General features: G+C 40.9%; 2 protein-coding genes across 3 annotated transcripts; both read left to right on the top strand.

The window, feature by feature from the left end:
• The first annotated feature begins 404 nt into the window (after positions 1 to 404).
• On the top strand, positions 405 to 8,796 carry arf2b (ARF GTPase 2b). Of its 2 annotated transcripts, none has more exons than XM_073489395.1 (5): positions 405 to 490; positions 1,600 to 1,757; positions 3,270 to 3,380; positions 6,385 to 6,509; positions 6,948 to 8,796. In XM_073489395.1, the coding sequence occupies exons 2-5, from the start codon at positions 1,610 to 1,612 to the stop codon at positions 7,107 to 7,109; spliced, it is 546 nt and encodes a 181-aa protein (XP_073345496.1). In that variant the 5' UTR covers positions 405 to 490; positions 1,600 to 1,609; the 3' UTR covers positions 7,110 to 8,796. The 2 variants fall into 2 exon arrangements, with proteins under 2 accessions (XP_073345496.1, XP_073345497.1); XM_073489396.1 differs by lacking the exon at positions 405 to 490 and adding an exon at positions 626 to 697.
• Positions 8,797 to 10,069: 1,273 nt separating this feature from the next.
• grb7 (growth factor receptor bound protein 7) lies at positions 10,070 to 24,467 on the top strand. Its single transcript, XM_073489797.1, has 15 exons — positions 10,070 to 10,207; positions 13,159 to 13,318; positions 14,100 to 14,217; positions 18,093 to 18,249; positions 18,336 to 18,457; positions 19,225 to 19,299; positions 20,156 to 20,293; positions 20,392 to 20,502; positions 21,013 to 21,111; positions 21,273 to 21,356; positions 21,461 to 21,577; positions 21,779 to 21,836; positions 21,924 to 22,011; positions 22,728 to 22,821; positions 22,930 to 24,467. Exons 2-15 carry the CDS (start codon positions 13,164 to 13,166, stop codon positions 23,074 to 23,076), a joined length of 1,563 nt encoding a protein of 520 aa, XP_073345898.1. The 5' UTR covers positions 10,070 to 10,207; positions 13,159 to 13,163; the 3' UTR covers positions 23,077 to 24,467.
• Positions 24,468 to 27,017: the final 2,550 nt, after the last annotated feature.

Below are 27,017 nucleotides of genomic sequence, written 5' to 3'. Positions count from 1 at the left end.
GAAATGGGAAAGGGGAGTGTTGGCACAAAGTTGTAAGCTCACTTTTGTCTGCTGTATCATTGAAGGGGGTCAGGCCCAGGCCATGAAACTACAGCCACTGAACACATCTGTCCACATACTTTTGGCCCTTCTGTGCACATTGTTGAGAATCAATCCCCGATCAGTAACACATATTTCGGGTAATGATCACAATAAGCACACCAGGTCCAGTCAGTCGTGTTTGTCCACTGTGGCTGAAACTTGAATAAACTTGTGTGCGGTTCACTTCCTCGACATTTTGTGCTATGTGCACACACAGGGTTCTGCCGGCGCTGTGATTGGACGACGGGATAGCGGAGGCGGGTCATCGGTTACACCATCTGCACTGTGATTGGACCAGACTCGATAGTGGGAAGTGCCCGTACGCCGGTGTCTCCCTGGTTGCGCAAGACGCCATTTTGGAGTGACAGTGAAAGATAACGGAACGATCGAGAAGCTGTCTTTTCCAGAGGTAATAACCCGCACAAACGCGCCGTTTCTCGTCCTAAAATGTGATAATGTGTGAAGCGACTGCCGCTCCGCGCGAACCGCCCGCTTTCCGTGGCGTTTGACATGACGTCACGGTGTTCTCTCTTTACTGTGACGCGGCATTTTGCTAACGGCAGCACCGTTAGCTGGCTCCCGACAGCAGCTCATATAACGGACGCATCAAAGCGCTGTCAGTGTGGGTTTTTACCAAATACCGGACTGAAATCTCACCGATGTCTTTATAGAGCGTGTCAGGGTTTGATAGCGAATGACGTGTCGCCGTGTATTAGTAACAGCGGAGCTCTTTTTCATCGTTAAAATCGCGAAATTGTCTGCCGCTATCAGCGAGGAGCTACAAGCTAGCATGCTAACTAGCTGAAGCATCCGCCCTTAGTAGCTAAAGCTAGCGCTAATCGGCTTCGAGCAGTAGTGACCAGCTAACGACACTCAACTTCGGCTATTTACCTATCTGTAATAATCAGCGAGTCCACACATGCCGGGCACTTTTACTTTACGTTACACCTTCACGGACACGAAGTTCCACGTTTGTTGGATAATCGGCCTCTTGTTAAGGTCGAGGTGTTGTTGGCTAGGGAGCTAGCGTCTTGTGACGGCTCAGTCATAGAGTAATATTATCCCTGCCGCTATTGCACAGGGATGGAGTTTGCCAGCTGGAACAGGCCTTTCTTCTTATCTGGCGATCAGTTAGCTTTTCTGTTTAACAATCCAGCTCCCTCAGGATATATGTTTTTTTTTTTGGCTCTTAAGGAACGTTAGAGAAATAAGTACATTTTGCGAAGGGAAACGTATAATAATGGTCGATGTTGTTGACGGGCTTGAGCAGACTGGTAATGTAAAGACCATAGACCGTAACCTTTGCGTTTAACCATTAGCTTAAGCAAACATCTCACTTGTGTTCCTACCATTTAGCTTTTTACTCGACGACATTATATACTGCTGCCATCAACCTGTTTTGTGTATTCAGTTTCGCAACAATTATACATTGTATGTGCCACCTGAATGGTCACCTTGTCTGAAACACTACTACTACATGTTTTCCTCCTAACCCTGTTTCTGTCTCTACTTTGACAGCTTTGTCACCATGGGGAATGTATTCGCAAGCTTATTCAAGGGCCTTTTTGGCAAAAAAGAGATGAGGATTCTTATGGTCGGGCTTGATGCTGCTGGAAAAACAACCATCCTATATAAACTGAAACTTGGAGAGATAGTCACCACCATTCCCACCATTGGTATGGATATCTACTTATTAATCCATTGTCTTTACTGTGTTGTTACCAATTCTCAACTGAGTAATGTCTGAATGTTATTCAATGTTATTATCTGTTATTCATTAAACAAAAGAAGACAAAGTTCTTTAATCTTAAATAGGGGTCAACCGATTATTGGCCTGGTGGATTATGCAAGCCGATATTCAGCATTTTTCTGATTATCGGTAGCCGATTTTTCATGATTCATGATGAAACATCCTCTCACACAATGTCACTACACTATCTGATTGGTAACACATCACAATTAAAAGCCTATAAACAAAAAAATTATATGAATCTGCAAATTAACTAGTAACTACTCAACAAATAAATGTAGTGGAGAGGTAGTATAAAGTATCAGAAAAGGGAAATACTCAAGTAAAATACCTCAAAATTGTACAACAGGACAGTACTTGGGCAAATTCTACTTTGTTCACTGACGGTAAGATTTAAATTTTACTGCAAATTAATATTATAATATATAATATATAATAATATTATGTTGATTATCAGTCTCCTTCCTTTCTAATAATCTGTATTGGTATTTGCCCTGAAAAAGCCATATTGGTTGACTCCTAATCTTAAATGTTGTCTGAACATCATCAGCTGTACTTCGATTAAGGAGGTGGAGCTGGTCGTCTATTGATCGCTGGATTAGCGGTTTGATCCCCGTCTCCTCCTACTGAAGTGTCCTTGGGTTGCTCCCCGAGCCACTAGGGATGCGCAAGCCTGTGCATTCCTAATTGCCTAGATAAATGGGAGGGTTTTATCAGGAGGGGTACATGGTGCAAAAGCCTATGTTAAATCGAATATGCAGATCATAGAAATCAGATTTCCATGCCAGGTTAGGCCAGCGAGATGGAAACAGATGTGGTGACCCTTAATGGGGACCAGCCAAAAGATGAAGGGGGTGAGAACTTTACCCAAATGAACTGTGATCTAAAGTGGGCAAAATAATGATATAAATGAGGAACTATCTTATAAAAAATAAATAAATACACAAGCTGAGGAATCTGATCAGAGATTTCATTGGCAGATAATTTGCAGATAATTTTCTTGATTAATGGATTAGCTGTATGGTCTATAAAATGTCAGAAAATGGTGAAAAATGTCCAGTGTCCAATATTTCCAGTAAATATTCACATTTAAGACTTAAACTGATTAATCAATTATCAGAATACTTGGCGATTAATTTAATAGTTGACCACTAATCGATTAATCATTGCAGCTCTACAGAGATTTGATGTCGGCTTTCAGTACTTGACAGTTTCCGTATCATTGACATACTAAAAAGTATTAAGGTTTGATACCCAGCCCTGGTGTGTACCACTTATCTTAAACACTCTAACTGAACTAGAGGTTTAAATTAATCAGATTTCAATTAAAATAATTGAATTGATTTAATTTGCAGTGATGGATTGTTGGATATTGTTGGAATTCAAAACTTGAATTGTGTCATTTATTGATGTGTACATGTGTCTCTCCTCTGTCTAGGTTTTAATGTTGAAACTGTAGAATACAAGAACATCAGCTTCACAGTGTGGGATGTGGGCGGTCAGGACAAAATCAGGCCGCTGTGGCGCCACTACTTCCAGAACACTCAAGGTGAGGAGGACTTTATCTGAGCTGGCAGGGGTGTCAGTGAACATTACTGCCTATAGGTGGCCTCATTGGTGCATAAAAGATGATCTTTAACTAGTCAAGCAGTGACTCATACGCTATTGTTCAATCCTCAAAGGGCTTATTGTGTCACTCCTCTACTATTTCCTGAAATTGAATTCATCAGAATATGTGAAAGCACTGTGGGCTGATACCACCTAGCATGTCCTGATGATGCAGCCTGCAGGTGAATTCTTAATTGAACCGGTGTTTGGTTACAGCTACTGTCCACAATCCTTTTGTGATTCAAGCAGCTCCACCCAGACCCCTTTGGTCCTGTTTTAGCTCCTCTTGTTTCTCTTGCATGCACCGGACAAAGATCGAGCTGCAGCAAACATCATCATCCACATACCGAGCATCCAAGTGTGAAATTGAACGTGTGAATCATTTTGGTAAAAACAGTTTGTTACCGTGGCATTAATCAAAAAGGCCCGTGAGTGTTCCCAAAACAGCACGTCTTACTAATATATTGGTGTTTTCGTGGTTCAGCACACATACGCAGACTCACTGACTTGCTGTCTGTAAAATAGCCCACCACAATACCAGCCCGGGATTTGGGACCGACTAAGGGGTTCAAAAGTAAATCCGAGGCATTACAATGTGATTAAAAGGGATAATAAAAGATAAAGGTTATTTTTTTCTGACCTCTTTCTAAGTTTTCTTGTGAAATACTGCATACTTTCAACACTTCAGGCCTTTAAAAAAAATCATTCAAATATTTTGAATCTAAAGCCATCATGACCAGTGAGTAAACCTACTGCTAATAACTACTATGTGATAAGCAAAACAACGAACATAATCACAGAACAAATAAACAGAATGGGTACATTAAAATGATAACAGATAAGAAGCAGTTTGAAAATGAGCACGTTTCAGCTAGAAGCCACCATCGGCGTGATAACAAGTAGAACACATTAATAGGTGAGGTTCAAACAATTAACAATGATAGGATCCATCTGTGAATGAACCGCAGAGAGAAGGCCTCCCTGTCTGTAGGAGGTGTGATTACATTAACAAAAAACAAGATTCAAGATGCATCAATCCATAAATATTCTATTCCATTAAAGGGCTTTAACTGCCCAATCATTAGAGAACTCTCTGCAATACGACTCGTAGAAAGTGAGGACAAAAAGCATATAAAAGGGGAGGAAAAGAGAGGTAAATGACTCTATAAACGCAAGTCTATTGAATTGGACAAGTGCATGCTGCTATTTTTTCAGTGGATTCACCAAACAGTAGTTGACCCCAATTTTGAGAGGTGATCTCGTCCCTGAAAGGCTACACTTGAACTTTAAAGACGAGTGCAGAATAAATGAGATGCTTTTTTATTCTCTGGCAGTGGTTCACACTGAAGAGAGTTATAACCATACATATAACACTGTTTGGTTAACCCGATGCTGTATGAAAAAAGACAACACTGTAGTATTAAATGTCATGCCCTCAGTGAGCATCGATAGCTTAGTTTCAGTAATATCTGCTCACATCAAAGGGTCTAATGTAACAGACGAGTCAGTGGTGCCGCATACAAATATCAGAGCAGCGACCAGAGCAAGTGCGAGCTCTTTACAGGCTCTATATGACAACTTGGTCCATCGTCACAAAGATACAGAAAGCCCCTGTTTGCGTGCCCAGTAAGCTACAGAGATGATGAAACATTTACCAAACATGCTAGCTCATAAATCAGGAAGTGAACAAACACTCGACTGACTCGTCTTCAGCCATGAGGAATTCAAATCTGTCGTCCTCTTCTGTTTCCTCACGTTTTATGGCTGTGTTGTCAAATATTAACACAGAATCACACGAGGTAAAAGCTGCGTCGCTCTGTTTCAGTTCCACTGCCAGTCACTAATGTCAGAGCAGGTTTCTTCACAGACTGAACTCGCTCTGTGACGCCAGAGAAACATGCAAGCTAAAAAACATGAACATTTCCTTGTAGTTTGACGGGATACGTTTTAGAACAAAATGTCCTCTTTCTCAAAACGCTGCATTTACATCATTTAGAAGAGGTTGACAGCACTAAGTAATACATTCAACTGCATTTTAAATTAGTCGGATGCCAGGATTCAAATGTTTTCAGCTTTCAGTTTGATGTTCACACTCAGCACACCTGCAGAAGTGACACATTTTGAGTTTATTTTTAAATTGGCCTTTTTCTACACTCGACAGCAGTAGGCAGCTTAATAGCTGAACTGTGTACTTGACTTTCAGCTCTTCACATTTAAATATCCAAGATCAATTCCATTAAAACTTTATTTTAGACTCACAAGAGAGAGTCCACAGCCATGAAAGCAAAGAAAAATAAAACCACAACAATGCATCATTCAGTGTAGAAGACGGCTCATGTAGGCTTTGAGCAGTGTTTTCTGAGCCCGGATGAGTACCGAGAGCAGCTCTTCTTCAGGCTGGTTAAAGCCTCTCTGAGATTTTTAATCTCTGAATTATGTTTTTAGTTTTTGATCTTTAAATCTCACAATCTTGAGTCACTATTTCATGATTTTGACTTTCTATCTCACAATTATGTCTTTCAGGTCATAATTTCCACTTTATAAAATATATTTTTTAAAAATCAGTCCACATTTTTTTCAGTTTTTATGTAATTTTTTTTCTGTTATTTGTAGAAATGGGCTTCCACCGTGAACACAAACTGCACACTGGCGTTTTCCATATATAATCCTCAAAACTTAAATATTTAGATAACAACCATGTTAGAACCACAGAGTTCGGGGCTGCATCATCCATTACACGGTATAAATATTAGGCTTTTGTCAGGTCAAACAGAATTAGTAAGCAGCAGGAACAATTTGCTCCAAATTAATAATTAATCAAACTGATTCACAGCTTTTGATCTGAGAGAGGAGGAAACGCTTTGAAGCCAGAAGAAACATACATGTACCAAACTTATGTGAGGTACTTTATCGGTGCTAACAGCGAGCTGTGTTTCTGTCTGCAGGGCTCATCTTCGTGGTGGACAGCAACGACAGGGAGAGAGTGAACGAGGCGAGGGAGGAGTTGGCCAGAATGCTTGCCGAGGACGAACTCAGAGACGCCGTGCTGCTTGTTTTTGCAAATAAACAGGTGAGGCCACATTTCAGATGAATCATAAAACTGAGACTTATAAGGATCCATTTTGTCTTAAATTGACTCGATACTCCTTTGATATGATTATGTCTAGATCCAGAGGTATCTGAGTTTGTTACAGGGTTGCAGCGGTATACCATGGTATAATAAATTTACAGTTATCATACGTTGTAGATCTACTTATCTACGGTATTGAATGCTACTGTATTGGTAGTAACAATTATATAAACAGTAGAGTCGAATACTTCCATCTTGCATTTGTTTAGAATGTAATACTATGTTTTTTTATTATAGTAATAATTGTGTAATATCGTGAAACGGTGATATTTTCTGAGATGGTTAAAGTACAGTGAATTCTCATACAGTTGCAACACTAGTTTGTAACATGTCAAACATCAAACCTGCATCCTGACAGACGTTTTTCTTCTCCTCCAGGATCTCCCCAACGCTATGAACGCTGCCGAGATCACAGACAAGTTGGGCCTGCACGCCCTCCGCCAGCGCAGCTGGTACATCCAGGCCACCTGCGCCACCAGCGGGGACGGCTTGTACGAGGGCCTGGACTGGCTCTCCAACCAGCTGAAGAACCAGAAATGATCCATTCCACCAGTTTTGTTTTTTGTTTGTTGTTTATTTTTTCTGTTTCAACACAGCGGCAGCACCGGACCCAGGCCCCTTCGCTCCCATCTAACCCGACCTCCAGCCCCAGCTCTTTCTTTCAAGAACTTCCTTCATTCCCTCCCTCCTGCTTTCTCCCCCTCGTCAGTACTCTTGGGGCTCTAGCCTGTGCTGCTTGTGTGTGCGTGTGCGTGTGGGCGTGCATGTGTGTGTGTGTACCTTGTGTGTTCAGCGAGTGTGTGTGGGTGTGAAGGCGTCTCTGTGTATGTTGGCTGGGATTGGGAGTAACCCTGGCGTGCCTTTTACACACCTCCTGTGGAATCAGCAGTCTGGTTTTCAAGCCCCTCTCTCCATCCACCAAACTCAGCCTCCGCCCCACTCAGCCTACCCCCACTCCAAGTCTTGCACGGCCCCCTTCTCCCCCACCCTTACTCTCCAGAGGAAGCATGGTTTTCATACGGCAAAGAAAGAGCAAGGGTGCAAGCTCTCCTCCCCCCTCCCTGTAGTATATATCTATGTTAACTAGAAATGTCCACCTGATGTAGACTGAATGCTAAATGTTCATTTTAACCTCATTTTGATTTTGAAACCTCAAACCCACCAGTAAGAGATTCAGTAAATTGCATCTTAACCTGTATCAGGTCGAAGCAAATCAAAAACAGAAAAAGGACAAAAAAAAAAAAAAAAAAAAAAAAGCCCATCCTCGATCATTCTGGTGTCATTTGAAAATCATGCTGTTTGTTTTATTATTATTATATTGGAATATAACATATTATTCTTAGCAATGGTTCTCCAATGAACACTACCTTTCTCCCCCCACTAAGAGAGACCGTGAAGCACAAGGCAAGCCAACAATCTAAAAAAATTAAAATTAGAATCTGCGATGATTATGCAATTCTCGTCTTTTCAGATTTGTTTGGTAGCTGGCGTTTAATTCCCTCGGTTCAATTGACTGATCATCTACTTCCTGTAGGTCAAAAACAAGGTGTTGGGCATTTCACAAACTGAGACAGGTGTCCTGATACATTCACAAGCTTCACATGTTATTCCTTTAAGAGATGTTACATGTGTTTTTTTTTTTTTTTTCTGTAACTAGTTTTAGCATTTCTATTTGTACTATGACTGCTGAACCAAATGCATTTGAGCAGTATGACAAATCCTGTATATGAAAGTAGTGTTTCCTCGAGGGCCTGAACTGATTTTGACTGAAGAGGTTTTTTCTCACAAAAACGGTTGGCAGTTTTATTTTGAAAATATGAAGGCATCCAGCTGTCTAATTTTCCTGGTTGGGATGAAGGATTGGCACCAAATATGAAGGCTTTTAACTGTGAACAGCCCAGACATGGTGAAACACAGTTTTCATGTCTGGTTGTTGACGGGCTACTGCACATTAGAGCACTGCTTACTTCATGACTGAACAGACCAACACAAAGAGCACTCGGTCGGTAGCTCGTCCGTGAGCTGGAAGGACTTGGCGGTAGACCTGTTAATGGGGAAGTGGTGTGCAGTTAACTGGTCGTGAGATTCAGCAGGCGTTCTCAGTGTTGAACCACGGGGGGTTAAGCTGGCACTTCTGTCAAGAATGATTGTAAATCTGTAAGTTCCCCTGTAAACTGTTTCCGTGGGGATTTCCTGAACACATTAATAAACATGATTTGATCCAACAGTTCGTGGTTCTGTGTCGGACCTTTCTTGATCTTCGAGTGTGTTTTTAATTCTGCATGTTAAGGTCACATTTTCAATAATGCAAGTACTTTGGTTAACTGATAAAGGAAGTGATGCAGACATCGTGGTGACTTGCTGAAGGGCTTTTAGTCGTAATTAAGTGCCTACGTATTAAGAGATCTGGCAGATGTGTGAAAACATGACAGTTCATGTTCTCGTTGTTCTGCCAGAGTTTCATTCCTAAAAAAACAAGCAGCTGTCAGAGAATAAAAACATTTCCTCCAGGTTAGAAAACTAATTGTCTTCATTAAATGATTTTCTCAGTGAAGTGTTGGCACACAAGTTTCTGCTTTGATGTGTTTTTCTGTTATCGGAGGCTCATAACTCTGTAAATATTTAACCACATTAAAACTTCTGTTTAAACTTCAATCGGGTCAGAATGAAAGTAAAGGTAAAAAAAACCCATGTTAGTCACCATTTTAACCAGTAGGTGGAGACAAGCAGCCATAATTACAACTATCTAGGTTTAAAAGCTGCATGTGGTGCCCAGATCAAACCCCTCTGAGGTTTTTTATTTGCACCTCTACATCTTATTTTCTGTTGATCATGTACATTTTGTACCCAATGATATTCATGTTATGAATCGCTCCCTGTGAAGACAATAAAATCACATTTAATTAATTCAAGTTAATTTACTAAAGTACTGCACTTGAGTACAAATAAGTTCTGCTAAGTTCATTTATTAAGTTTTAAGTTCATATCCACCTGTAAATAATGCCCCTGTATAACAACTAAATCAGTGCTGGAAGATTTTTTTTTTTTTACCAACAATACCATAGTCCATGTCAGATTAATACACATTATAATATTGGATTTAAATTATGATGCATTCATGTTGCAGCTCTTTTAATTTTAATTTCATGATATACTGCTGTGTAGTTTAATCAGTAATAATACATCCTAATTTGGCCTTTTAGTTTATTTATATTTTGTATTAATATTCAAATTCTTTAAAGTAACTGAAGCTGTCTAACAAATGTTGAGGAGTAACAGGTAAGATACTTTATTTTTTTCCCCCTCCAAAATGAAGTAGCTTAAAATGGAAATACTCAACTAAATACAAGTATATTTTCTGTGTTTTCATTAAAAAATTAAAGTCCATGAACCTGGAAGTGAATCACTCATATTTGAACCTGTTAAACTCAGAGGAGGGGGCGTGTCTTCTGCGCACACCTGACGGACAGTCTCCGCCCTCCCGCCCGGCGCTGCTCTCACACAGTTGTTGGCGCTCTGTGGTGGCTCGGCATCTTATCAGCCGCACATACAGAGAAGCACAAGTCTCAGCATCACATGTGGGATTAACACGATGGCTGACAGCTGAAACCTGCCGACTGACGACACAAAGTTTACAGGTACGTCTGTTTTTTTTTTTTTTACCTGAGATGCTAACAAGCTAGTCCGAACAGGTGCAGGCTGGATTTAACCGCGAATTTAAAGTTCATATAAAAAGATGAACTGAGCCGAAGTTAGCCGAATTTGTTACTGTGTCAGTGTCCACTTGTTTAAAGGTGTGTTCTGGTCGACCGACCTTGTGTGAGGACAGGAGAGTATTTTTCTTCAGTTTCTTTATGAGGTTCGGTGCTGCTCCTGTGTTAGCTCAGATTCTAGGCTACTAGAACTATCATAAGTCAGTTTGTTCACCTGGACATCACCACCTTTTGTTTACAGATAAACAGAGACATGTTTGTAGCTATAAACAAAATGTCCATAGCATTTCTTAACATGAGCTTGAAGGGTTTAAGGTGGACTTTGTGAAATTGTATTCCCTGTGACCAGCACACTGTTATTTCAGAGAGTAGACAGCACACACAGGTTCTGGGTTAATAACTCAGTGAGGTGTTGATGCTCTGATAACAAGTGTTTCGTTTCCCCAGCATGTGTAACTTTATGTCTCACGTGCTCCACATATGGAAGGAGCCTTATCAGTGGCCTACATCACACTTTATTGTGGCAATGTATTTGTTTAAACTTATAAAAAGTCAGATGGCTCTAGCTCTTTGCTTTAGTGGTAATCAGACACTTATGATGCTGAAATGATTGGTTTACTGATCAATCAGGTAACAGAAAGTTTCTCATAACAGCTTCTAGATTGTGAGGATGTGCTGCTTTTCTTTATCGTATGTGACACTAAACTACATGTCTTTATATTTTGGACTGTTGGTTCGATAAAATTACATATTATAAAAAAAACATCATCTTGGCTTAAAGATATTAAAACAGTTACTTTATTCATAGTGGCCCTGAAGTACAGAACACAACCGCAAACAGGAAAACACAACAACAAATAAACAAACAACAAATCCTAAAACACAACAGCAAATGGGGAAAAAAAACATCAAATAACAACAATTAACAAAAAGTATGTTGATTAGATTTTTGTTGTTGTGTTTTACACCTCAGGGCCACCGTAGTTTACTATTCCTGCCAGTACTTGGTGCTGATAATGACTGTACATCATATCGGTAGAAAATGTTGCTGCATTATGGGGAAAAAGCAGTTAAAGATGTGTGAAAACAATGAGTTTATCAATCAATAGAGATTTTATTGGCAACCATTTTAATGATTGTTTAATCAAATAAAAATGCAGAAACTCGACTGGGACAGTTTGCTGCGTCTCTGTGTCAACTGAATGTTTTTGTGTTTGGGAACTTGAACTTCTGATGGTCATTTTTCACTATTTTCAAACATTTTATTGAGTCATCGATGAGGTGGTAGCAAAAAGATGACCTGTAAGTAGTAATTGTTAGTCGCAGCGCTACATCTGGTACATTCATCTTTTAATTCCTGTCTCGTTGACTCTGCACTTGAGGGAACAGTCTTCAGGTTTCGCTGCTTTCTCTGCCCACGTTCGCTGATGTTGGTGCCTTCCTTTATCCACATCTACACCTGTTTACACACTTTTAAAATTGGATGCGCACCTGCTGCGGAGAGATTTCAAACCACTAACTGCTGCACGCAGGTCTTTGTGTTTGAGAAAGGTAATGTTATCCTCTGCTGTGTGCCGTGTGTGGAGGATAATGGAAATATTCAGATTCTCAGCCGTCGCCGCCTCCTGGCCTGATCAAAGCACTTCGTCTGTTTGTGAACCTGCAGGCTGCCACCAGCTCTGCTCACATGCTGCCTGATCTGCATGGTAATGATACAACAACAAACACTGTCTCCTGGAAACTCTGTAAGGAAGAAGTATCTGAAGCAGGGCTGGGTCATACGGTCGAATAAATATGTTACGAATAGGAATATTTTTCTTTAAATCACATTTCAAATAGATTTTTTTGTTTTATGCATTACATCAAACTCTTTTCTTGCATACTGATTTTATTTATTTGGACTGCAGAGTTTTCTGCAACATAAAAGGTCATGTAAGTACGTTAGTAATGATTTAGACTGCGGTTATATTTAGCGTCACCTTCAGCGTCAAACTTAATAATTAGTGACATTTTAAGATCTGCGGTTGATTATCTGAAGCCGGTGTTTGCGTTTCCTCAGTCATAACACACACGCAGAGCAGGTTGTTCGTGATAAGTATAATTACCTTCATGATAAAATAACAATCACAGCAGATTAACAAACAACGCTACGAGGTAAACAACACGGTTAAGTCATACTTTCGTTACTCAAAATAGACTTTGGTGACGCAGAGCCAGAGGAAAATAGAAACCAGAATTTCCACACATGCTGTGTGTGTGTGTGTGCGTGTGTGTATGTGTGTGGTCTGAATATAAAAACATATTCAAACAAAATAAAAAGCACAATAGTTTTGTCTGTTTATTATCTGTACGCGACTTAGTTGCTACAAATAGTTTTGTCTGATGTGATACAGATAAAAGTGATAACAATTATCAAAAGAGTTGGTGATTAATTTAAAAGTTTACAACTAATCAACTAATTAATTGTTGCAGCTCCAGATTTGATGGCATTGATTGAAATGCACAATTACGCTTCAATAAAATGTGAATTTGAGATAATATCCTGAATAAGTACACAGCTAAACAAAATATATAAGAGAGGTCAAGTTTTTTTTTGCCTTTTTAATGCGAAAATGTTGCGTACTGTACCTTTTAAACATAATCACCACCTGAGAAACTAACTAATCCCTTATTATTAGTTATTTTACTACCTGTACAAACAATCAGGTCACTCCTTCTGTTAAAGAGTACACTGTGTCCTCAGTGAGTTTCTCCTCTATTCAAATAAAGTCTGATCATAGTTTGCATGTGGATTTCTTTAGAGAGCACGTGCAGGACACACATAAGCCTCCTGGTTGGAGTTTAATCATCTGACTTCCCTCCTTCCTCCCCCTCAGGTATCATGATGGAGGTGGCAGCAGGTCCCTGGACTGAAGTATTCGAGGGCTCGGAGAGGACGGAGAAGTCGTTGGGGAGCTCCACTCTGACTCTGGCTCCTCTGGTCTCCGATTCTCCGTCCATACGCCGCTCCCAGCCCATCTTCATCAACTCCAACAGGTACGACCAAAACAGGAAGCTGGCACGCTAACACAGACAGCATTACTCACTCGTAGTGGACTTAAGTCAATAGACTTCTGAAGGAGGTGGTGGATATTATTGACTCCAGTCAGTGAGTCAACCTCAGGCTCTAAGTCATCTCATGCGTAAAGAAGTTTCTGTTAAAGCCAGATACTCCCCGCCTTAAAGACACAAGTCATAAAGTGAGTTTCACCTCCTCGTTTGTGCACAGAGATACGGTCCATATGTTTCCTGTACGCCGAAGACAACAAAAACAGTGTTTTCTTAAAGCCACTGCTTCAGCGTTAATGCTGTAAAATAAATGGGTTTAAGTTTAAAAGGTTTTTCTGATAGTAATCAGTAATCCCAAGAAAAGACCAAAACAAACAAGGTTTTAGTTCGACTGGCAGCTCCTCACTTCCCTGGCCTGTCTGTGGCTCTCAGCCTAGTCAGAGGTAAATCTTAAAAACTGCAATAATCACCATTTTTATATATTTTTTCACATGCAGACTATGTCTAATATCACAGGAGTTGCTCAAAGTGGTGAACCCACAGAGAATTATCATCTGACTTCAGTTTCCCTTCAACTCTTTTGAGCATTTAAGCTACTTTTATCTCATTGTTTTGGTTTTAAGGGCTCATCAGTGTTGTTTCCAACAGCAGAAGGCAGCTGATGTAATTGCAAATTTGTTGTACGATAAGATAATTTGTGAGTTTGTTTTTAAATGATTCTGGCTGCTGCTGACCTCGTTGTGTTCCTCTGTTCTGTCACTGTTTCCAGGTCGAAAGGCGTCGAGTCCTTCTCGTCCTCTTTCCCATCTATACCCAACCCTTTTCCAGAGCTGTCGAAGTCTCCGGTGCTCATCAGTTCACTTCCACCACAGTCAAGTGACAAACATGTAAGTTCAAAGCCTCGTTGGAAAGCAGCTGATTTACAAATGTATTGCGTCTGAAGTGGTTTGATAAATATACAGACGGCAGTTTTGACAGTCATGTCCGCTAACTGCGTTTTTCGTAGCTGTAACGTTTGTTCCTTTCATCTCACCATCTCAGTTTGACTTTTACATTACAGCGTTTACCAGGTTATTAATTGGAGGCAGGGACCAGGTGTCAGTATGATGTTACCAACTTGATTTGCCTGCAATTTACTTGTAAAAGATTAAATACAATGGTCAGAGCTCAGAATTAAAGCCTCATTTTTTAGTGAAATTTGGATCCACATTTAAGAAACAAGTCTGGCAATATTCTGCATTTTTCTACCAGGTTTCAGTAGAAACGCTTTGCAAGTTACATCCAAACATCATGCTCCTTTGCTAAAGCCAACCAGCTATCTGTTTTCACTCACACACAGTGAGTTTGACGACAGGTTTACTCGCCCCAAACAGCCAAAATACCGTGAACATTAGCAGCAGGATAGCAAGCAACAACTATGTGTTTGTGTTCGATCTGAGGAAAGTAGCATTCTGTTCTTTCTGTTATCCTGCAGTGTGTTTTCCTTTTCCCATCTCTTCTCTGTATGTTCATGAAGGAAAGTACATTTCTCGTCCATTCAGCAGTCAAATAAGAGAGTTGGAGTACATTACAGTGGATTTTGGCGATTCCGTGGCTTGTTACAGCAGGCGAGAGTGAAGATGTATCCAGTTTTTTTAATCTGCTAATATATAACGCTAATGGAGTCTCTCGTTAATCCAAAAAAAAAAAAAAAAAAAAACGGCATCTGTGCCTCCAATCTGGTCTATTAGTCCAAATAACCGCACAGAAAATCATATTATTCGTCCGATATTTGCATTACAAATTCTCCAGAAGGCATCAACACCACAAATATGATTATGCGTAACAACTTTAAGCAGTGACTCAGATAAAATTCTCCCTCGTACAGTTGCCATGAAGGGATAAATTGGGCTTAGAGGTCAAAACCATTTTCTGATCCAGGCTGTAAACATGTTTAGATCTGCTCTTAAGTTGGGCATTTAACATGGACTCTTATGGGGACTGACTCTCTTTTGGAGCCTCAAGTGGCCGCTCGAGCAAACTGCAGCTTTTGGCTTCATTTCAGAGGTTGCTGCTTGGCTGAGAACCAAAGACAAGCTACAGAGGTGGGAAAATATAAAGAAACAGACAAACACGTTGTTGGTTTTGGTCTTAATTTGATTTATTGACGGTAATAAAAAACAGATGATGGCAGCCTTATCCTCTCTTTGTTCAGACACATCACATCTACTGTGTTAATCCCCTCACCTGGCTGATCTGCAGGGGCTGACAGGTGGATCCTGTCAATGTGTCTTGACTTGTTTGCCAACAGGGCAGGTGGAGGTTGCTTATGATTGTGACTGACAGATGAGCTGCGTTGCCATGACAGCGCTGCCTTATTTTGACTCACAAACACCGTCGGAGTAAACACGTCTGTGATTACAGCAGCAGGTCATCACAGCGGGGGGGGTTCATGTACAGTGGGTGGAAGCCAACAGGTCTGCAGCTGATTGGTTTAATTTTGACCACATCTGGACAGCTGTGGGGCTGATTTATATCGGGGTTTTCAGTGTGAATCATGATTATTCTGCCGGGGCACAGGAGCTCAGGAAAGTCGAAGTCACCTCCAGCTTTTTTTCTTTGTTTGATGAAGTGAAAACTACATATAGTGTTACACCATGTTGCCAAAAGTACGCGGACAAGGTGTCTTTAACTACTAGGAGTTGCTTAAAGGTGGATTAAATTTCAAATCCTGCACACACCGTAGTCAACTTTAAAGATATAACACGTTGGAATTCCACAAATGTCTAAAAATGGTTTGATTGTTGTTGTTGAGTTGTGTACTTACATTATCCCAAATGTTTCCAACAATGGTCAAACCGGACGAATGCACAAGTTACTGAACGTGATGGCGCGTTATCTCATCTGTCAACATTTGTGCCTGAGTCACGTCAGGTAGATGTTCATCAGCAGTGCTGGTTGTTTAATGGTGCATACATCATCAGTGAACTGAGTTTGACCGCAGGAGGGTTTGTGTTTTATTTTTGATTACTTCACTGTACAGTAGCTGTGAGCTAACGTCAGCGAGCAACCGCACACGCTGAGGGTGTGTGTTCTAGGGGTGGGACAATATGGCTTTTTCAGGACCGACACTGATTATCAGAAATCAAGGAAACTGAAAACCTGATAAATCTGATGTGACTCCGGGTGTTTATTCCTCCAGAAGGTCTGGATCTGCACTTGACTCTCTAGTGGGCTCTGCATATTGTACGTTTAACAAGTACAGCATCTTCACACTTACAGTAGATGTTTTGGTTTTGTCACAACACATTTTATCAGAGGTATGACATTAAATCATCCGTCTGTGGGACTCCATTCCTCCTGGAAACAAGCTGATGGAGAAAATGTGTTTTTAGGGCCTCTACTGCTACACCATGTTTGAGTTTTCTGTGTTTCATGGTGACAATGTCCTCGAGCACAAACCCAGTGTGTTTGATTGCTGAATGTTTGTGAAAATCTGGTCTGATCTGGTCTTCTCTGCTGTCACACATTGTTAGCTTTACGTCTCAATCACAGAAACTGTTCTGAGTGAAGACAAACATATTCTCCTCCTCCTCCTCCGCCTCCCCTGGACCGGATATTGAACTGGGAGGTTTCCACTGAAGAATCTTCCTCCCCTGTTAAGCCTCCCTGGTTTATACTCTGCTATTATTTGTCCTGACTGACGTCGGCACCCGCCCAACCAGTCAGGACCTGTTGATTGACAGATTTCTGGTCGGGCTGGTTTGTTGTTTTCGAGGTGATTAGCTGGATCCAGACGTCGTGTCAGACCGCAGCACGCTCGGAGGAACATCCTGACCCTCAAATAACCTGTTTAGACTACAGCTACACCACAGCAGCATCAGGAACACAGAGAGTCCACACGCATGACTGCATCTCCGATCTGATCGATTCCTCAACAGATACAGGAAACACTGAGAGACAGGAGAGCGATAGGAGCAGATGCGATCTCTGTTTTCTTTACTAAACACCTCTTCGCATGCAGAATAAGATATGAAACCTGTTCTGTATCCTCACCAGAGAAAGCTAAGACTCAGGAAGAGACCTGACCTGCCTCAGTGTCGATCTAAAATTAGGAAGAAGAATCTGAAGTGTTAATCCCTTCACACTTCAGCTGTCAGGTTCTTGGCTTCACATTTTGGCTTCTTGTCTCGAGTGTCTCCATGTTGATGTGATGCCAAAACAAGTTGTGAAAAATATGTTGTTATTGATATTCTCAGTCTCAGTTTAAACCTGTTCTGTCCAACTATCATTTCTCTCATTTTAATTGAAAACACATTGAAATGATTCATGGTAGTGGCGCCCCAGTAGCTCACTTGGTAGAGCTTGTGCCCCATCCTGTTTCCAGTCATCTCTATAACCTGTCAGTTATCAGTGAAGCCAAAGAAATAGATTTAAAAACAGCTTATTGTTAGATTTTTGTGCGGATCTGTACCAAACAAAGATGTTGATGATGCATTTTTGATGGTCGACCACGCTGTGTTTCACCAGGCTGGTCAGGCTTGATGGTTGAAAGATGTGGTGGGCTGTGATGGTCTCAAAGTCTGCTGCTCTTTCTTTTCCAACTCTGATGACAGTATTTCTGTGTTTGTGTTTCAGCAACAAAGCCAAAAAATGACAGTTAAAAAAACAAAAATGTAGCAGTTTGGAGGAACCACCACCTGCTGCATCTTCATGTGCCGCCGTTAAACACTGTGGTATTGTTATGTTTGATTTCTGAATATTTCTTGCTCTTCTTCTGCAGTTGATAAAGGTGTATGGAGAGGACAGCCACAGCAGGTCAGTGTGGATTTCTCGAGGAGCGACAGCCAGAGAGGTTTGTCACATGTTGGTCCAGACGGCTCACTGCAGCGATCAGGAGAACTGGGCTCTGCTGGAGGTCCACCCGGTTCTGGGCCTCGGTAAGACTGTGCTCTCAAATGAACAGATCTTTAACCAGAAACTGAAGGTATTGAATGATTAAATTTCACACACATGTTCCCCTCAGAGAGATGTCTGGAGGACCACGAGGTCGTGCTGGAGGTTCAGGCGACCTGGTCCCTCAAAGGTGACACGAGGTTCGTTTTCTGCAAAAACTACGCCAAGTACGAGTTCTTCAGGAAACCGATGGTAAGAAACCTGCAGCGTGTTACAGTGAACATACATCCATCTCTTCCTTTTACGTGACAGAACACATCAGACGGGAACAATGAGGACTTAGCAGGTTTTAATGGTCGGCTCAGCAGACTCAGCCTGACGTCATGGTGAGTCAGAATGAGTGGCAGGTTGCGTGCTGGTGCAGACACGCTAACTTAATGCCTTCAGGTATTTATTACATCACATGCGGTCTGTCGCCTGAGCTGTTAAACAAAGTGACAGTTCACAGTGAAACTGGTTCTCATGAACCTCCCACTGGCGTCTCTGTAGACTTTGACCACACCGCCTCCAGAAGGCTGAGGAGGGAAGTTGATCATGGATCGACTACATTATACTCACACGTCCGCAGCTCGTCTTTGAGTTTTAACTTCAGGATTATAATTATTTTTAAGGCTGGTGATATTCTAGATAAAAAAGAAGGAAACCAACAATGAGTGAGTCGTCTCTCAATAGAACAAATCACCAGCAGCATCTCTGCCTCCCTCTGAGAACACTTGAAAACTGGATACCTGTTGGTTTTGTGCTCACATCATTTACTTCAGTCTGAAACACTTAAGCTATTATGTTTCCTCTACATCTTGAACAAAGGAGCGTGATTCCTGCATGATGAAGATAATCGTGGTCAGAAGCAGCTACATGATAAAGTGATCACAGCAGCAGAAGCAGCTTCTTTGTGCTGTAAAACGAGCCTTATACCTGCTCAGAGGATTTTAATGACCACCTTCTCCTTCCTCTCGCAGCTCTTCTTCCCAGAGTGCATGATCTCCGACAGCGCTGATGTCAGCAAGGGGATGACATCATCAGAGCTGATTCAGGTAAATCAGGAGCCTCAATCACACCGATTCAGGAAAACACGAGCAACACCTGAAATCATCAGTGGAGCTGAGAGCCTCAAGTGTTGAAGGCTGAAAATAGAAAGATATCATTTAGTTTCTCTTAATTATTAAAGTTTTGATAAACTGAAGTAAATATCACAGTTACATGTATCTGTTCTGTTCGACAAACAGTTTAAAGCTAAAATATATTCAGTTTACAAAGATATATAAAACAAAAAAATGTGAAAATCCTCACATATAATAAGCTGCAGACGGACACAGTCTGGCTTTTCAGTTTGATAAATACATTAATAATCAAATTCAAACTGTTTCTCATGCAAATTTTATGTCCCCACACATTCAAAATCTGCTGCAAAATTAGGCTTAAATTTAGTTTGCAACAAACAAGGTTGAACCTGCAACGACTAGTCAATCAAAAGAAAATTAATTACTGACTATTTTGTATCTTTAGCCACTGGCTCAGCTTCTTAAATGTGAGGATTTGCTGCTTTTCTTCATCAAGCATCAATCAAACCTAAATTTGATTGATTGTGAAATAATCTACAGATTATTTGCTAATGACAATAATCATTAGTTGTAGCCCTAAACGAGGTCATCACGCTGATCACAACTCAAGAAATGAAGAGAAAAATTGGGTGAAAATCCAAATGACCTGCCGATTATATCCTTAATTCCATGTACAGTAAGCAGGTTTAAAATGGTTAAACAACAGCAGGAATTTAAATAAATTGTTTATAAAATCAGATTTTGCAGTATTCAGAACAAACACATACATTCATTTATAACTTTTGGGGAAAATACCAGATAAAAATACTGTTTCTGATGCTCTCTGCAGAACCTGCTGAGGTCGGGGACGTGTCCGGAGATTCAGGGTTTCCTTCACGTGAAAGAGTCGAGCCGTAAAGCCTGGAAGAAGGTCTACTTTTTCCTCCGCCGCTCCGGACTCTACTGCTCCACCAAAGGCTCCTCCAAGGTCAGAAGGTCAGATTTATTTATACAGCTTCCAGTCAGTCTCAAAGAATCTCTGTTGTTCTTTCGACATTTGATAAATCGTGTCTGCGTGTGGTCTAGGAGCCTCGACACCTGCAGTATGTGGCTGATCTTGATGATTTGAACGTGTACACGGTGGTGAACGGCCGCAAACTGTACGGAGCACCTGCCGACTTCACCTTCTGTATCAAGGTAACCACTTCCTCCAAACACCAACAGGCAGAAATGTTACATTCATGTCATTCTTGTGGATCACTGAGTCAATATTGTTCACACTAGCAGCAGGATGTAGAGCTGTTAATACTTCGGACGTGATTTCAGTTTGTGCAGCGCTGACAGTGATTGATGAACTCAGACTTTTTGTATCTTGGGGGAACGTACAGTAATATTACACACTACACACTAGTAATCTGCTGGATATTAGATTTATGTCGAAGCTGTGCTAACGAAATCACATTAGATGTTAGACAGTCTGAAAAACATCCAGTTCTAATTTATATGATATTGTATTTTATTGTGGGCTCAGAAAATCATTCACACACAAAATCTCGACATGTGTGTACGTAAGCTACGGGGTCATACATTTACTTCTTAAAAAAATGGAAATTGTTTTTTTTAGTGTGTTTTTGCTGAAAAATATTGATCGTCGACCATAAAAATCTAAAAATCTCATATTTACTTTTTGCTTTTGTGTTTGTGCAGCCTTCAAAGAACCCTGTGCGGACTCAGGACCTGAAGATCTTGTGTGCTGAGAACGAACAGACGCGAACCTGTTGGACCTCCGCTTTCAGATTATTCAAGGTTTTATAAAATAAAACTCCTCTTCTGTCTTTATAACACGCTGTAACACTGACTACATTATCTAAAGAACAAAAATCGAAGAGAACGTCATCTTTATTGTCTTGTCCAAGTAAAATCAATGACTAATTAAAATCCTGTGTGTGTGTTTTATGTGCGGCCAGTACGGGAAGCAGCTTCAGTGTAACTACCAATTATCCAAGTCGGCCCCTCGCAGCCTGGAAGGAAGCAGACTCCCAGATGGCAAAGTGAGATCAACAGACATGATGCAACGCAGAGGAGTCTGGGAAATCGTTTAGTGGTGTCATCTCACATTTATGCTGTTTCTTTAATTCTGTGTGTGTGTGTGCAGTCAAAGTCAGAGGCCAGCCTGGTGGCCATGGACTTCTCGGGGAAGGCCGGCGGACGGGTCATCCAGAACCCAACGGAGGCTCAGAGCGCAGAGAGGGAGGAGGGACAGGCCTGGAGGGTGAGGAGGGGGGAGGGAGTTGTAGAGTTCATAAAGTAATTATTATTTAGATTTCTTTTATTCTTGCTCAAACCTACAAGAATAAAATCCTTGCCGTAGTTGAGCAAAATTCCTCTTCAAGGACGTAGACTGATGTAAACGCCTCCACAGACCCGATATTTGACCTTTCTCTGTTCTCTCTGGTCCTCTTCACTGGTGCAGAGGAGAGAAGCCCTGAGGTGCAGTCTGCCCAACCTGAACTCTGGAGCCAGACCGTCCTGTAAGTCCACATGAGAGGAGACAGGGTCTTGATCCGGGACTTCTTCAGCTCTGCTCATGCTCCTGTCTTTATGTGTTTTGCTTGCAGCCATCCACAAGACCCAGCCGTGGTTTCATGGTGGCGTGTCCAGGAAGGAGGCGCAGAGGCTGATAGAGAAGCAGGGCCTGGTGGACGGGTGAGTGGACCAACTACAGTAAAGACACATCCTGCCCCTCCTGATTCATGTCCAGTGCCTTAATTAATTGTGATAGCTGACTCAATATGTCGATTTTTTTAAATAAATTCAGATTTTACAAATTCTATAATCTCCTTCCATCATGTAAACACATTAGACTGCACCAGCCACATCTAATCTACATACTGCACTACTCCTTCTCTCTGAATCACATGTTCGGTGTCAGTTGGCGCAAAACTTCATGTTGGAGCCGATGTGTTTGAACTAAAACTAAAAGAAAACATGACCGAGGCCCAGATGACTTATACGTGCTGGTGACGTGTCTCTGTTAGCGTTTTATTTTTTTGTGTTTTATGATTCATCAGACACTCATCGCTCCATCTGACGCTTCAGAACTGATACTGAACAGTCTGACACAGATTGTGACTGAGACTGTGACAGACCCACCTCACAGACTGTGTTTTTACACCGTACGAAGGAGCAGGAGGGACACATCTGTGGCTCCTTTTTCACATTCCTTAAAGGAACAGTTCACCCCAAACTGAAAATTCAGTCGTTATCTCCTCAGCATTAGGGATGCTGATGGAAAGTCAGGTGAAGCTTCGTAGTCCACAAAACATTCTGGAGCTGAACAGCAAGACAGCGTCGAACAACTGAAGTAGCTGGAGTCTAAAAAAGCAGAAAATGAATCATTTCTGTGTCTGTGTGTGTTGTAGGATGTTCCTGATTCGTGAGAGCCAGCAGCATGCTCAGTGTTTTGTCCTCTCGCTGTGTTACAAACTGAAGACCAAACACTACCTGGTGATTCCTGTGAGTCCCCAGAGAAAGATTCTCTATAATGACCTCATTCTTTCAGGCGATAAAAAACATGTATCCCCTCTCTGTTCACCCTGACTGTAATTATCCTCGCTCCTGCAGTGCGAAGACGGCGGCAGGAAGTACTTCACCATGGACGACGGCCTGACGCTCTTCATCGACCTCCTGCAGCTGGTGGAGTTCCACCAAATCAACAAGGGCATCCTCCCCGTGTGCCTCAAACACCCCTGCGTCTGTGTAGCACTATGAATCCTCCATTATCCTTGAATGTAACCTCTGGACCTTCACGTCAAGTCTAAAGTGTGAACCCCAGTCATCAGGTTACACTGATATCTCTTTGGCTCAGCTGATAACGAGCAATTACACAACTGGATTATGTGCCAGAGCGGTTCAAAGGTGTGACGTCTGAGATAATGTTATCAGGGCTGTAAGACTCATGGGACGTGAGAGCCAGACATGAAGCATCACGTCCGCCCCTCCTCTCTTTAGCATTTTTAATTATTTTGACTCCATGTGCAGCTCCAGACAGTGGTCGGTTTTTAATTTTAATTATCAAGCTGCCATCCCCGTGGAGATGGCTTAATTAGCCGTGTTGGACCAACTTTTAGCGCTTTTGGGAAAAGAGGACTGCGAGCGTGCACTTTGAGATCCATCCATACGGTCGCGGCGAGAGGTGGAGGACGTGCAGCGAGACGAGGGCAAAGTTTGATTGTGGCTTCACCAGATCTCACTGAAGAACTGATCGATTGTGGCCACCAGAGGGCACTCTGAGGCAGAGCGCAACAGAGGGATTCACAGGGATTTTCCAGCTGTGTAAAGTAAGAAATGAACACATGTATTTTTACATTGATACTGAAGATAATTGCGATATTGAAAATATGAAACTATCCCAGATTGCAATCATGTAGCATGTAAATCTTTGACTGTTTTGTACATGAACTTCTTATTTGTGCATTTTTTAATCGCTGTATTTGCACAATGATGGTGAAGGGGATTGTCTTGTGATGTTTAAACAACCAAATCTGTAACATATACACGCATTTTGTGAGGGTACATGAAAACTTGTTATAGATGTAGGTTTGTTTTTATGAAGGTAGTAGCTTATAAAACTACAGAGGAAGAGCATAAGATGTGGTTGGAGCTCTAGAAAAAGATTGAAGCGGACCTCACGTTAACACTCTTTGGTAACGCTTTATTTAACAGGTCAGCGATTTCCTAATAAGCTCCTTTTCAGCTGACGAAATACAAATGAACATACAAACAAATAGTAAATAAACATTTACTTGGGTTTAGCTGGAGCAGAATAGTCTTAGTACCAAATTATTCCTGGGTAATTTCATGGACATTAATCGTGAAATGACACACCTGTAAAATAAAGCGTCTTGACCTTTTCATTATTGGTGGTTGTGTAAACATGTTCTCTTTTATTTTCAATAATTGCACTTAAACTGTTTGCATTTTATCGTGAAGATCCAGAGCTAAGATGTCAGCATGCATACAAATATAGTCGTTATTCACTCAGTTCAAAGTTGACTGTTTTCACACATTTTTTTAATCGAATATGGTTTGTTAGTTTTATGTGCGTTGAATGTTTTGCACCCTTTTCAGACCTGTTTTATATGTTGAATAAATGATTTCATATTAAACACGTTTAGTTGAATTTAAAATGTTACTTATGTCACGATCTCTAAACCAAGACCTTTTGAAGTGAAATAACTGGTTGAAGAAGTACTGAGAACCTTTTACCTAAATGCATACTTTGTGGGTTTGGTCAGGTGCAGTTTGTAAATACACTATTCTCATGACAGATAGATGATTGTTGAGTCTAATTCCCAGGTTGTCGAATCTTCAGCAACCCAAAGTGTTTGTATTTGACAGTTATCTTTCACCAGAATTGCCCAGAAACGTCCAAAACGCATCAAAATACTGGTTCTCTGCATACACAGACACCGCCACACATTTCTAGCGGGTCATAAATGATGATTGAGAAGGATTATTTATGAGTCGATACTTTTGTTTTTTAAGTAGTACAGCTTTAAGTAAAAGCAATTTACAAGTATAGAGAAGTGTTATTCTCTAATTGGCTTAAAATTAGATCCACAGAGGATGCCGTATCCCCCTTATACTTCAACTCCATTACATCTCAGAGGCTGATATTGTACTTTTACTTTATTACATTTGTCTGACAGCTTGAGTTACTTTTCAGATTACAATTCTTCATACGCTTCCTGTCCAGTGAAAACAATGTATCTCCAGATGTGTTGATGTTCAGTGTTTGTGATGTTTGAGCTGAAAACAGGCTTTTTTTCTGAAACCATGAATATCACATATGACGTTACAGAACATTTTATAAAGTTGTTAAAATGAGGTCAACCTTAAACATCTACAGCAGAACCAACCGATCCACAGAGGATGCCGTATCCACTGGCCCTCCACTCAGTCTTCAAGCACCTTGAGGATAAAAACAGCCGTTTGTTGACTTCAGCTCAGCATTCAATACAGTCTCACCCATGAAACTGATTGGAAAACTGTAAACGGGCAAGTGTCCCCAACTGGGGTGCATATTTTAAATGTTCCTAAAACAAGAATAACACCAGCATATCCCACGTCTTCGGCAAAAAAATCTATATTTGGAATAATATCCAAATGGATTAAGCAGTTTACATGTCCTGTATCAAATACTGCATATTGTCTGATTTAGAATAATAGCAGAAAGTGACATTTTACTGCACGATGAGTACTTTTACTTTTGATATTTGAGTAAATTCTGCTGATACTTACATACTTTTACTTCAGTAAGGCTTTGCATGCAGGTCTTTTTTACTTGCAGTGGCGTATTTTTGTCAGTTTAAATACTTTTACTGAATTAAGTGATCTGAATATTCCTCCCACCGCTGAAAGAAGTCACTGCTCTGCCTGATTTAGATTAGATGATTATAAAACACTCTCAACCCCAAACTAGACTAACTGAGGAAAAAAAAAAAAAACCTGGACGGCGTCCCAGCAGACCCATTGGTGGAGCGACATAAAAGGCAGCCTGGAGGTTTTTGTCCCGGCAGTCTGCACAGATCACAGATCCTCTGCTGGATGCCTCCGAGCTCTGCACTGTGGCTTCAGAAGCTAAAGAGCTCATTTCTCCGCTGACCTACTCTCTGTGTTACTGTGTGTGTGTGTGTGTGTGTGTGTGTGTGTGTCGTTAAATACCAGTGTGCTCGGGTAACCGCAGCCCCTCTCTTTGGAGGGGGTTTCCATGGCAACAAATTTTTTGGCCTAGATGGCCAGGTACAGTAAATTAAGGGTTAACCAAAAAAAAAGGGAAAACCCATCTCTCTCAGAAAAGAGAGATGGGTCGGGAAAGCTTCAAAGGGAGATTGTACACGTGCGGCACAATCAGGTGATGTCTGATCACTGATTTAATTTCCCAGAGTGCAGCAGTGGAGGGAATGAGCCATCAGACATGACCCTCCTCTGTTCACACTGATTGAATTCAGCAGTTCTTTAAAAAAAAAAAAAGAGAGAGAGAGAGGGAGAGCAGAATTAGGATTTTTTCTATTAGGGAGGACTTTTATCGGTCAAATATTTAGAATATGAAGTAGTAGCTGAGGTACTTGTTGAGAATTTTCTTTCTCGTGCTACTTTCTACTTCTACTTCATTAAATTTCAGAGGGAGATATTGTACTTTTTTACATGACTACATTTGTCTGACAGCTTTCACAGTGAAAAGAATACTAAAATATGGAAATAGTTTGGCAGCAGGGGGTTGTTAAAGATGTTCTGTAAAATAACTTGTAAAAACAGTAATTTTCCGCTAATAAAATACAGTTTTTAGCTTTAATTGGACATGAGATCTTGCATTACCACCTCAATATCAATCTATCTATCTATCTATCTATCTATCTATCTATCTATCTATCTATCTATCTATCTATCTATCTATCTATCTATCTATCTATCTATCTATCTATCTATCTACTTTTTCTTTGAATTACATTAATAATTATGATGTATATGTAAGGTTTGGACTGTTGTTTGGACAAAACAAACACTCTGAAGATGTCACCTTGGGCTCAATTAATGGACAGAACGGTCAGCAGATGATGAAAAATAATCATTAGTTACAGTCCAATACACAGTCTGGCAGCTTTTAAAGTAACTTTAAGCTATAATGTAAGGAGATAAAGCAAGTTAAA

The sequence above is a fragment of the Pagrus major genome, chromosome 20, assembly GCF_040436345.1.
Source record: "Pagrus major chromosome 20, Pma_NU_1.0".
Classification (NCBI taxonomy): Eukaryota; Metazoa; Chordata; class Actinopteri; order Spariformes; family Sparidae; genus Pagrus; species Pagrus major.
The sequence above is the reverse complement of the archived record's forward strand: the minus strand, read 5'-3'. Positions and strand labels throughout refer to the sequence as shown.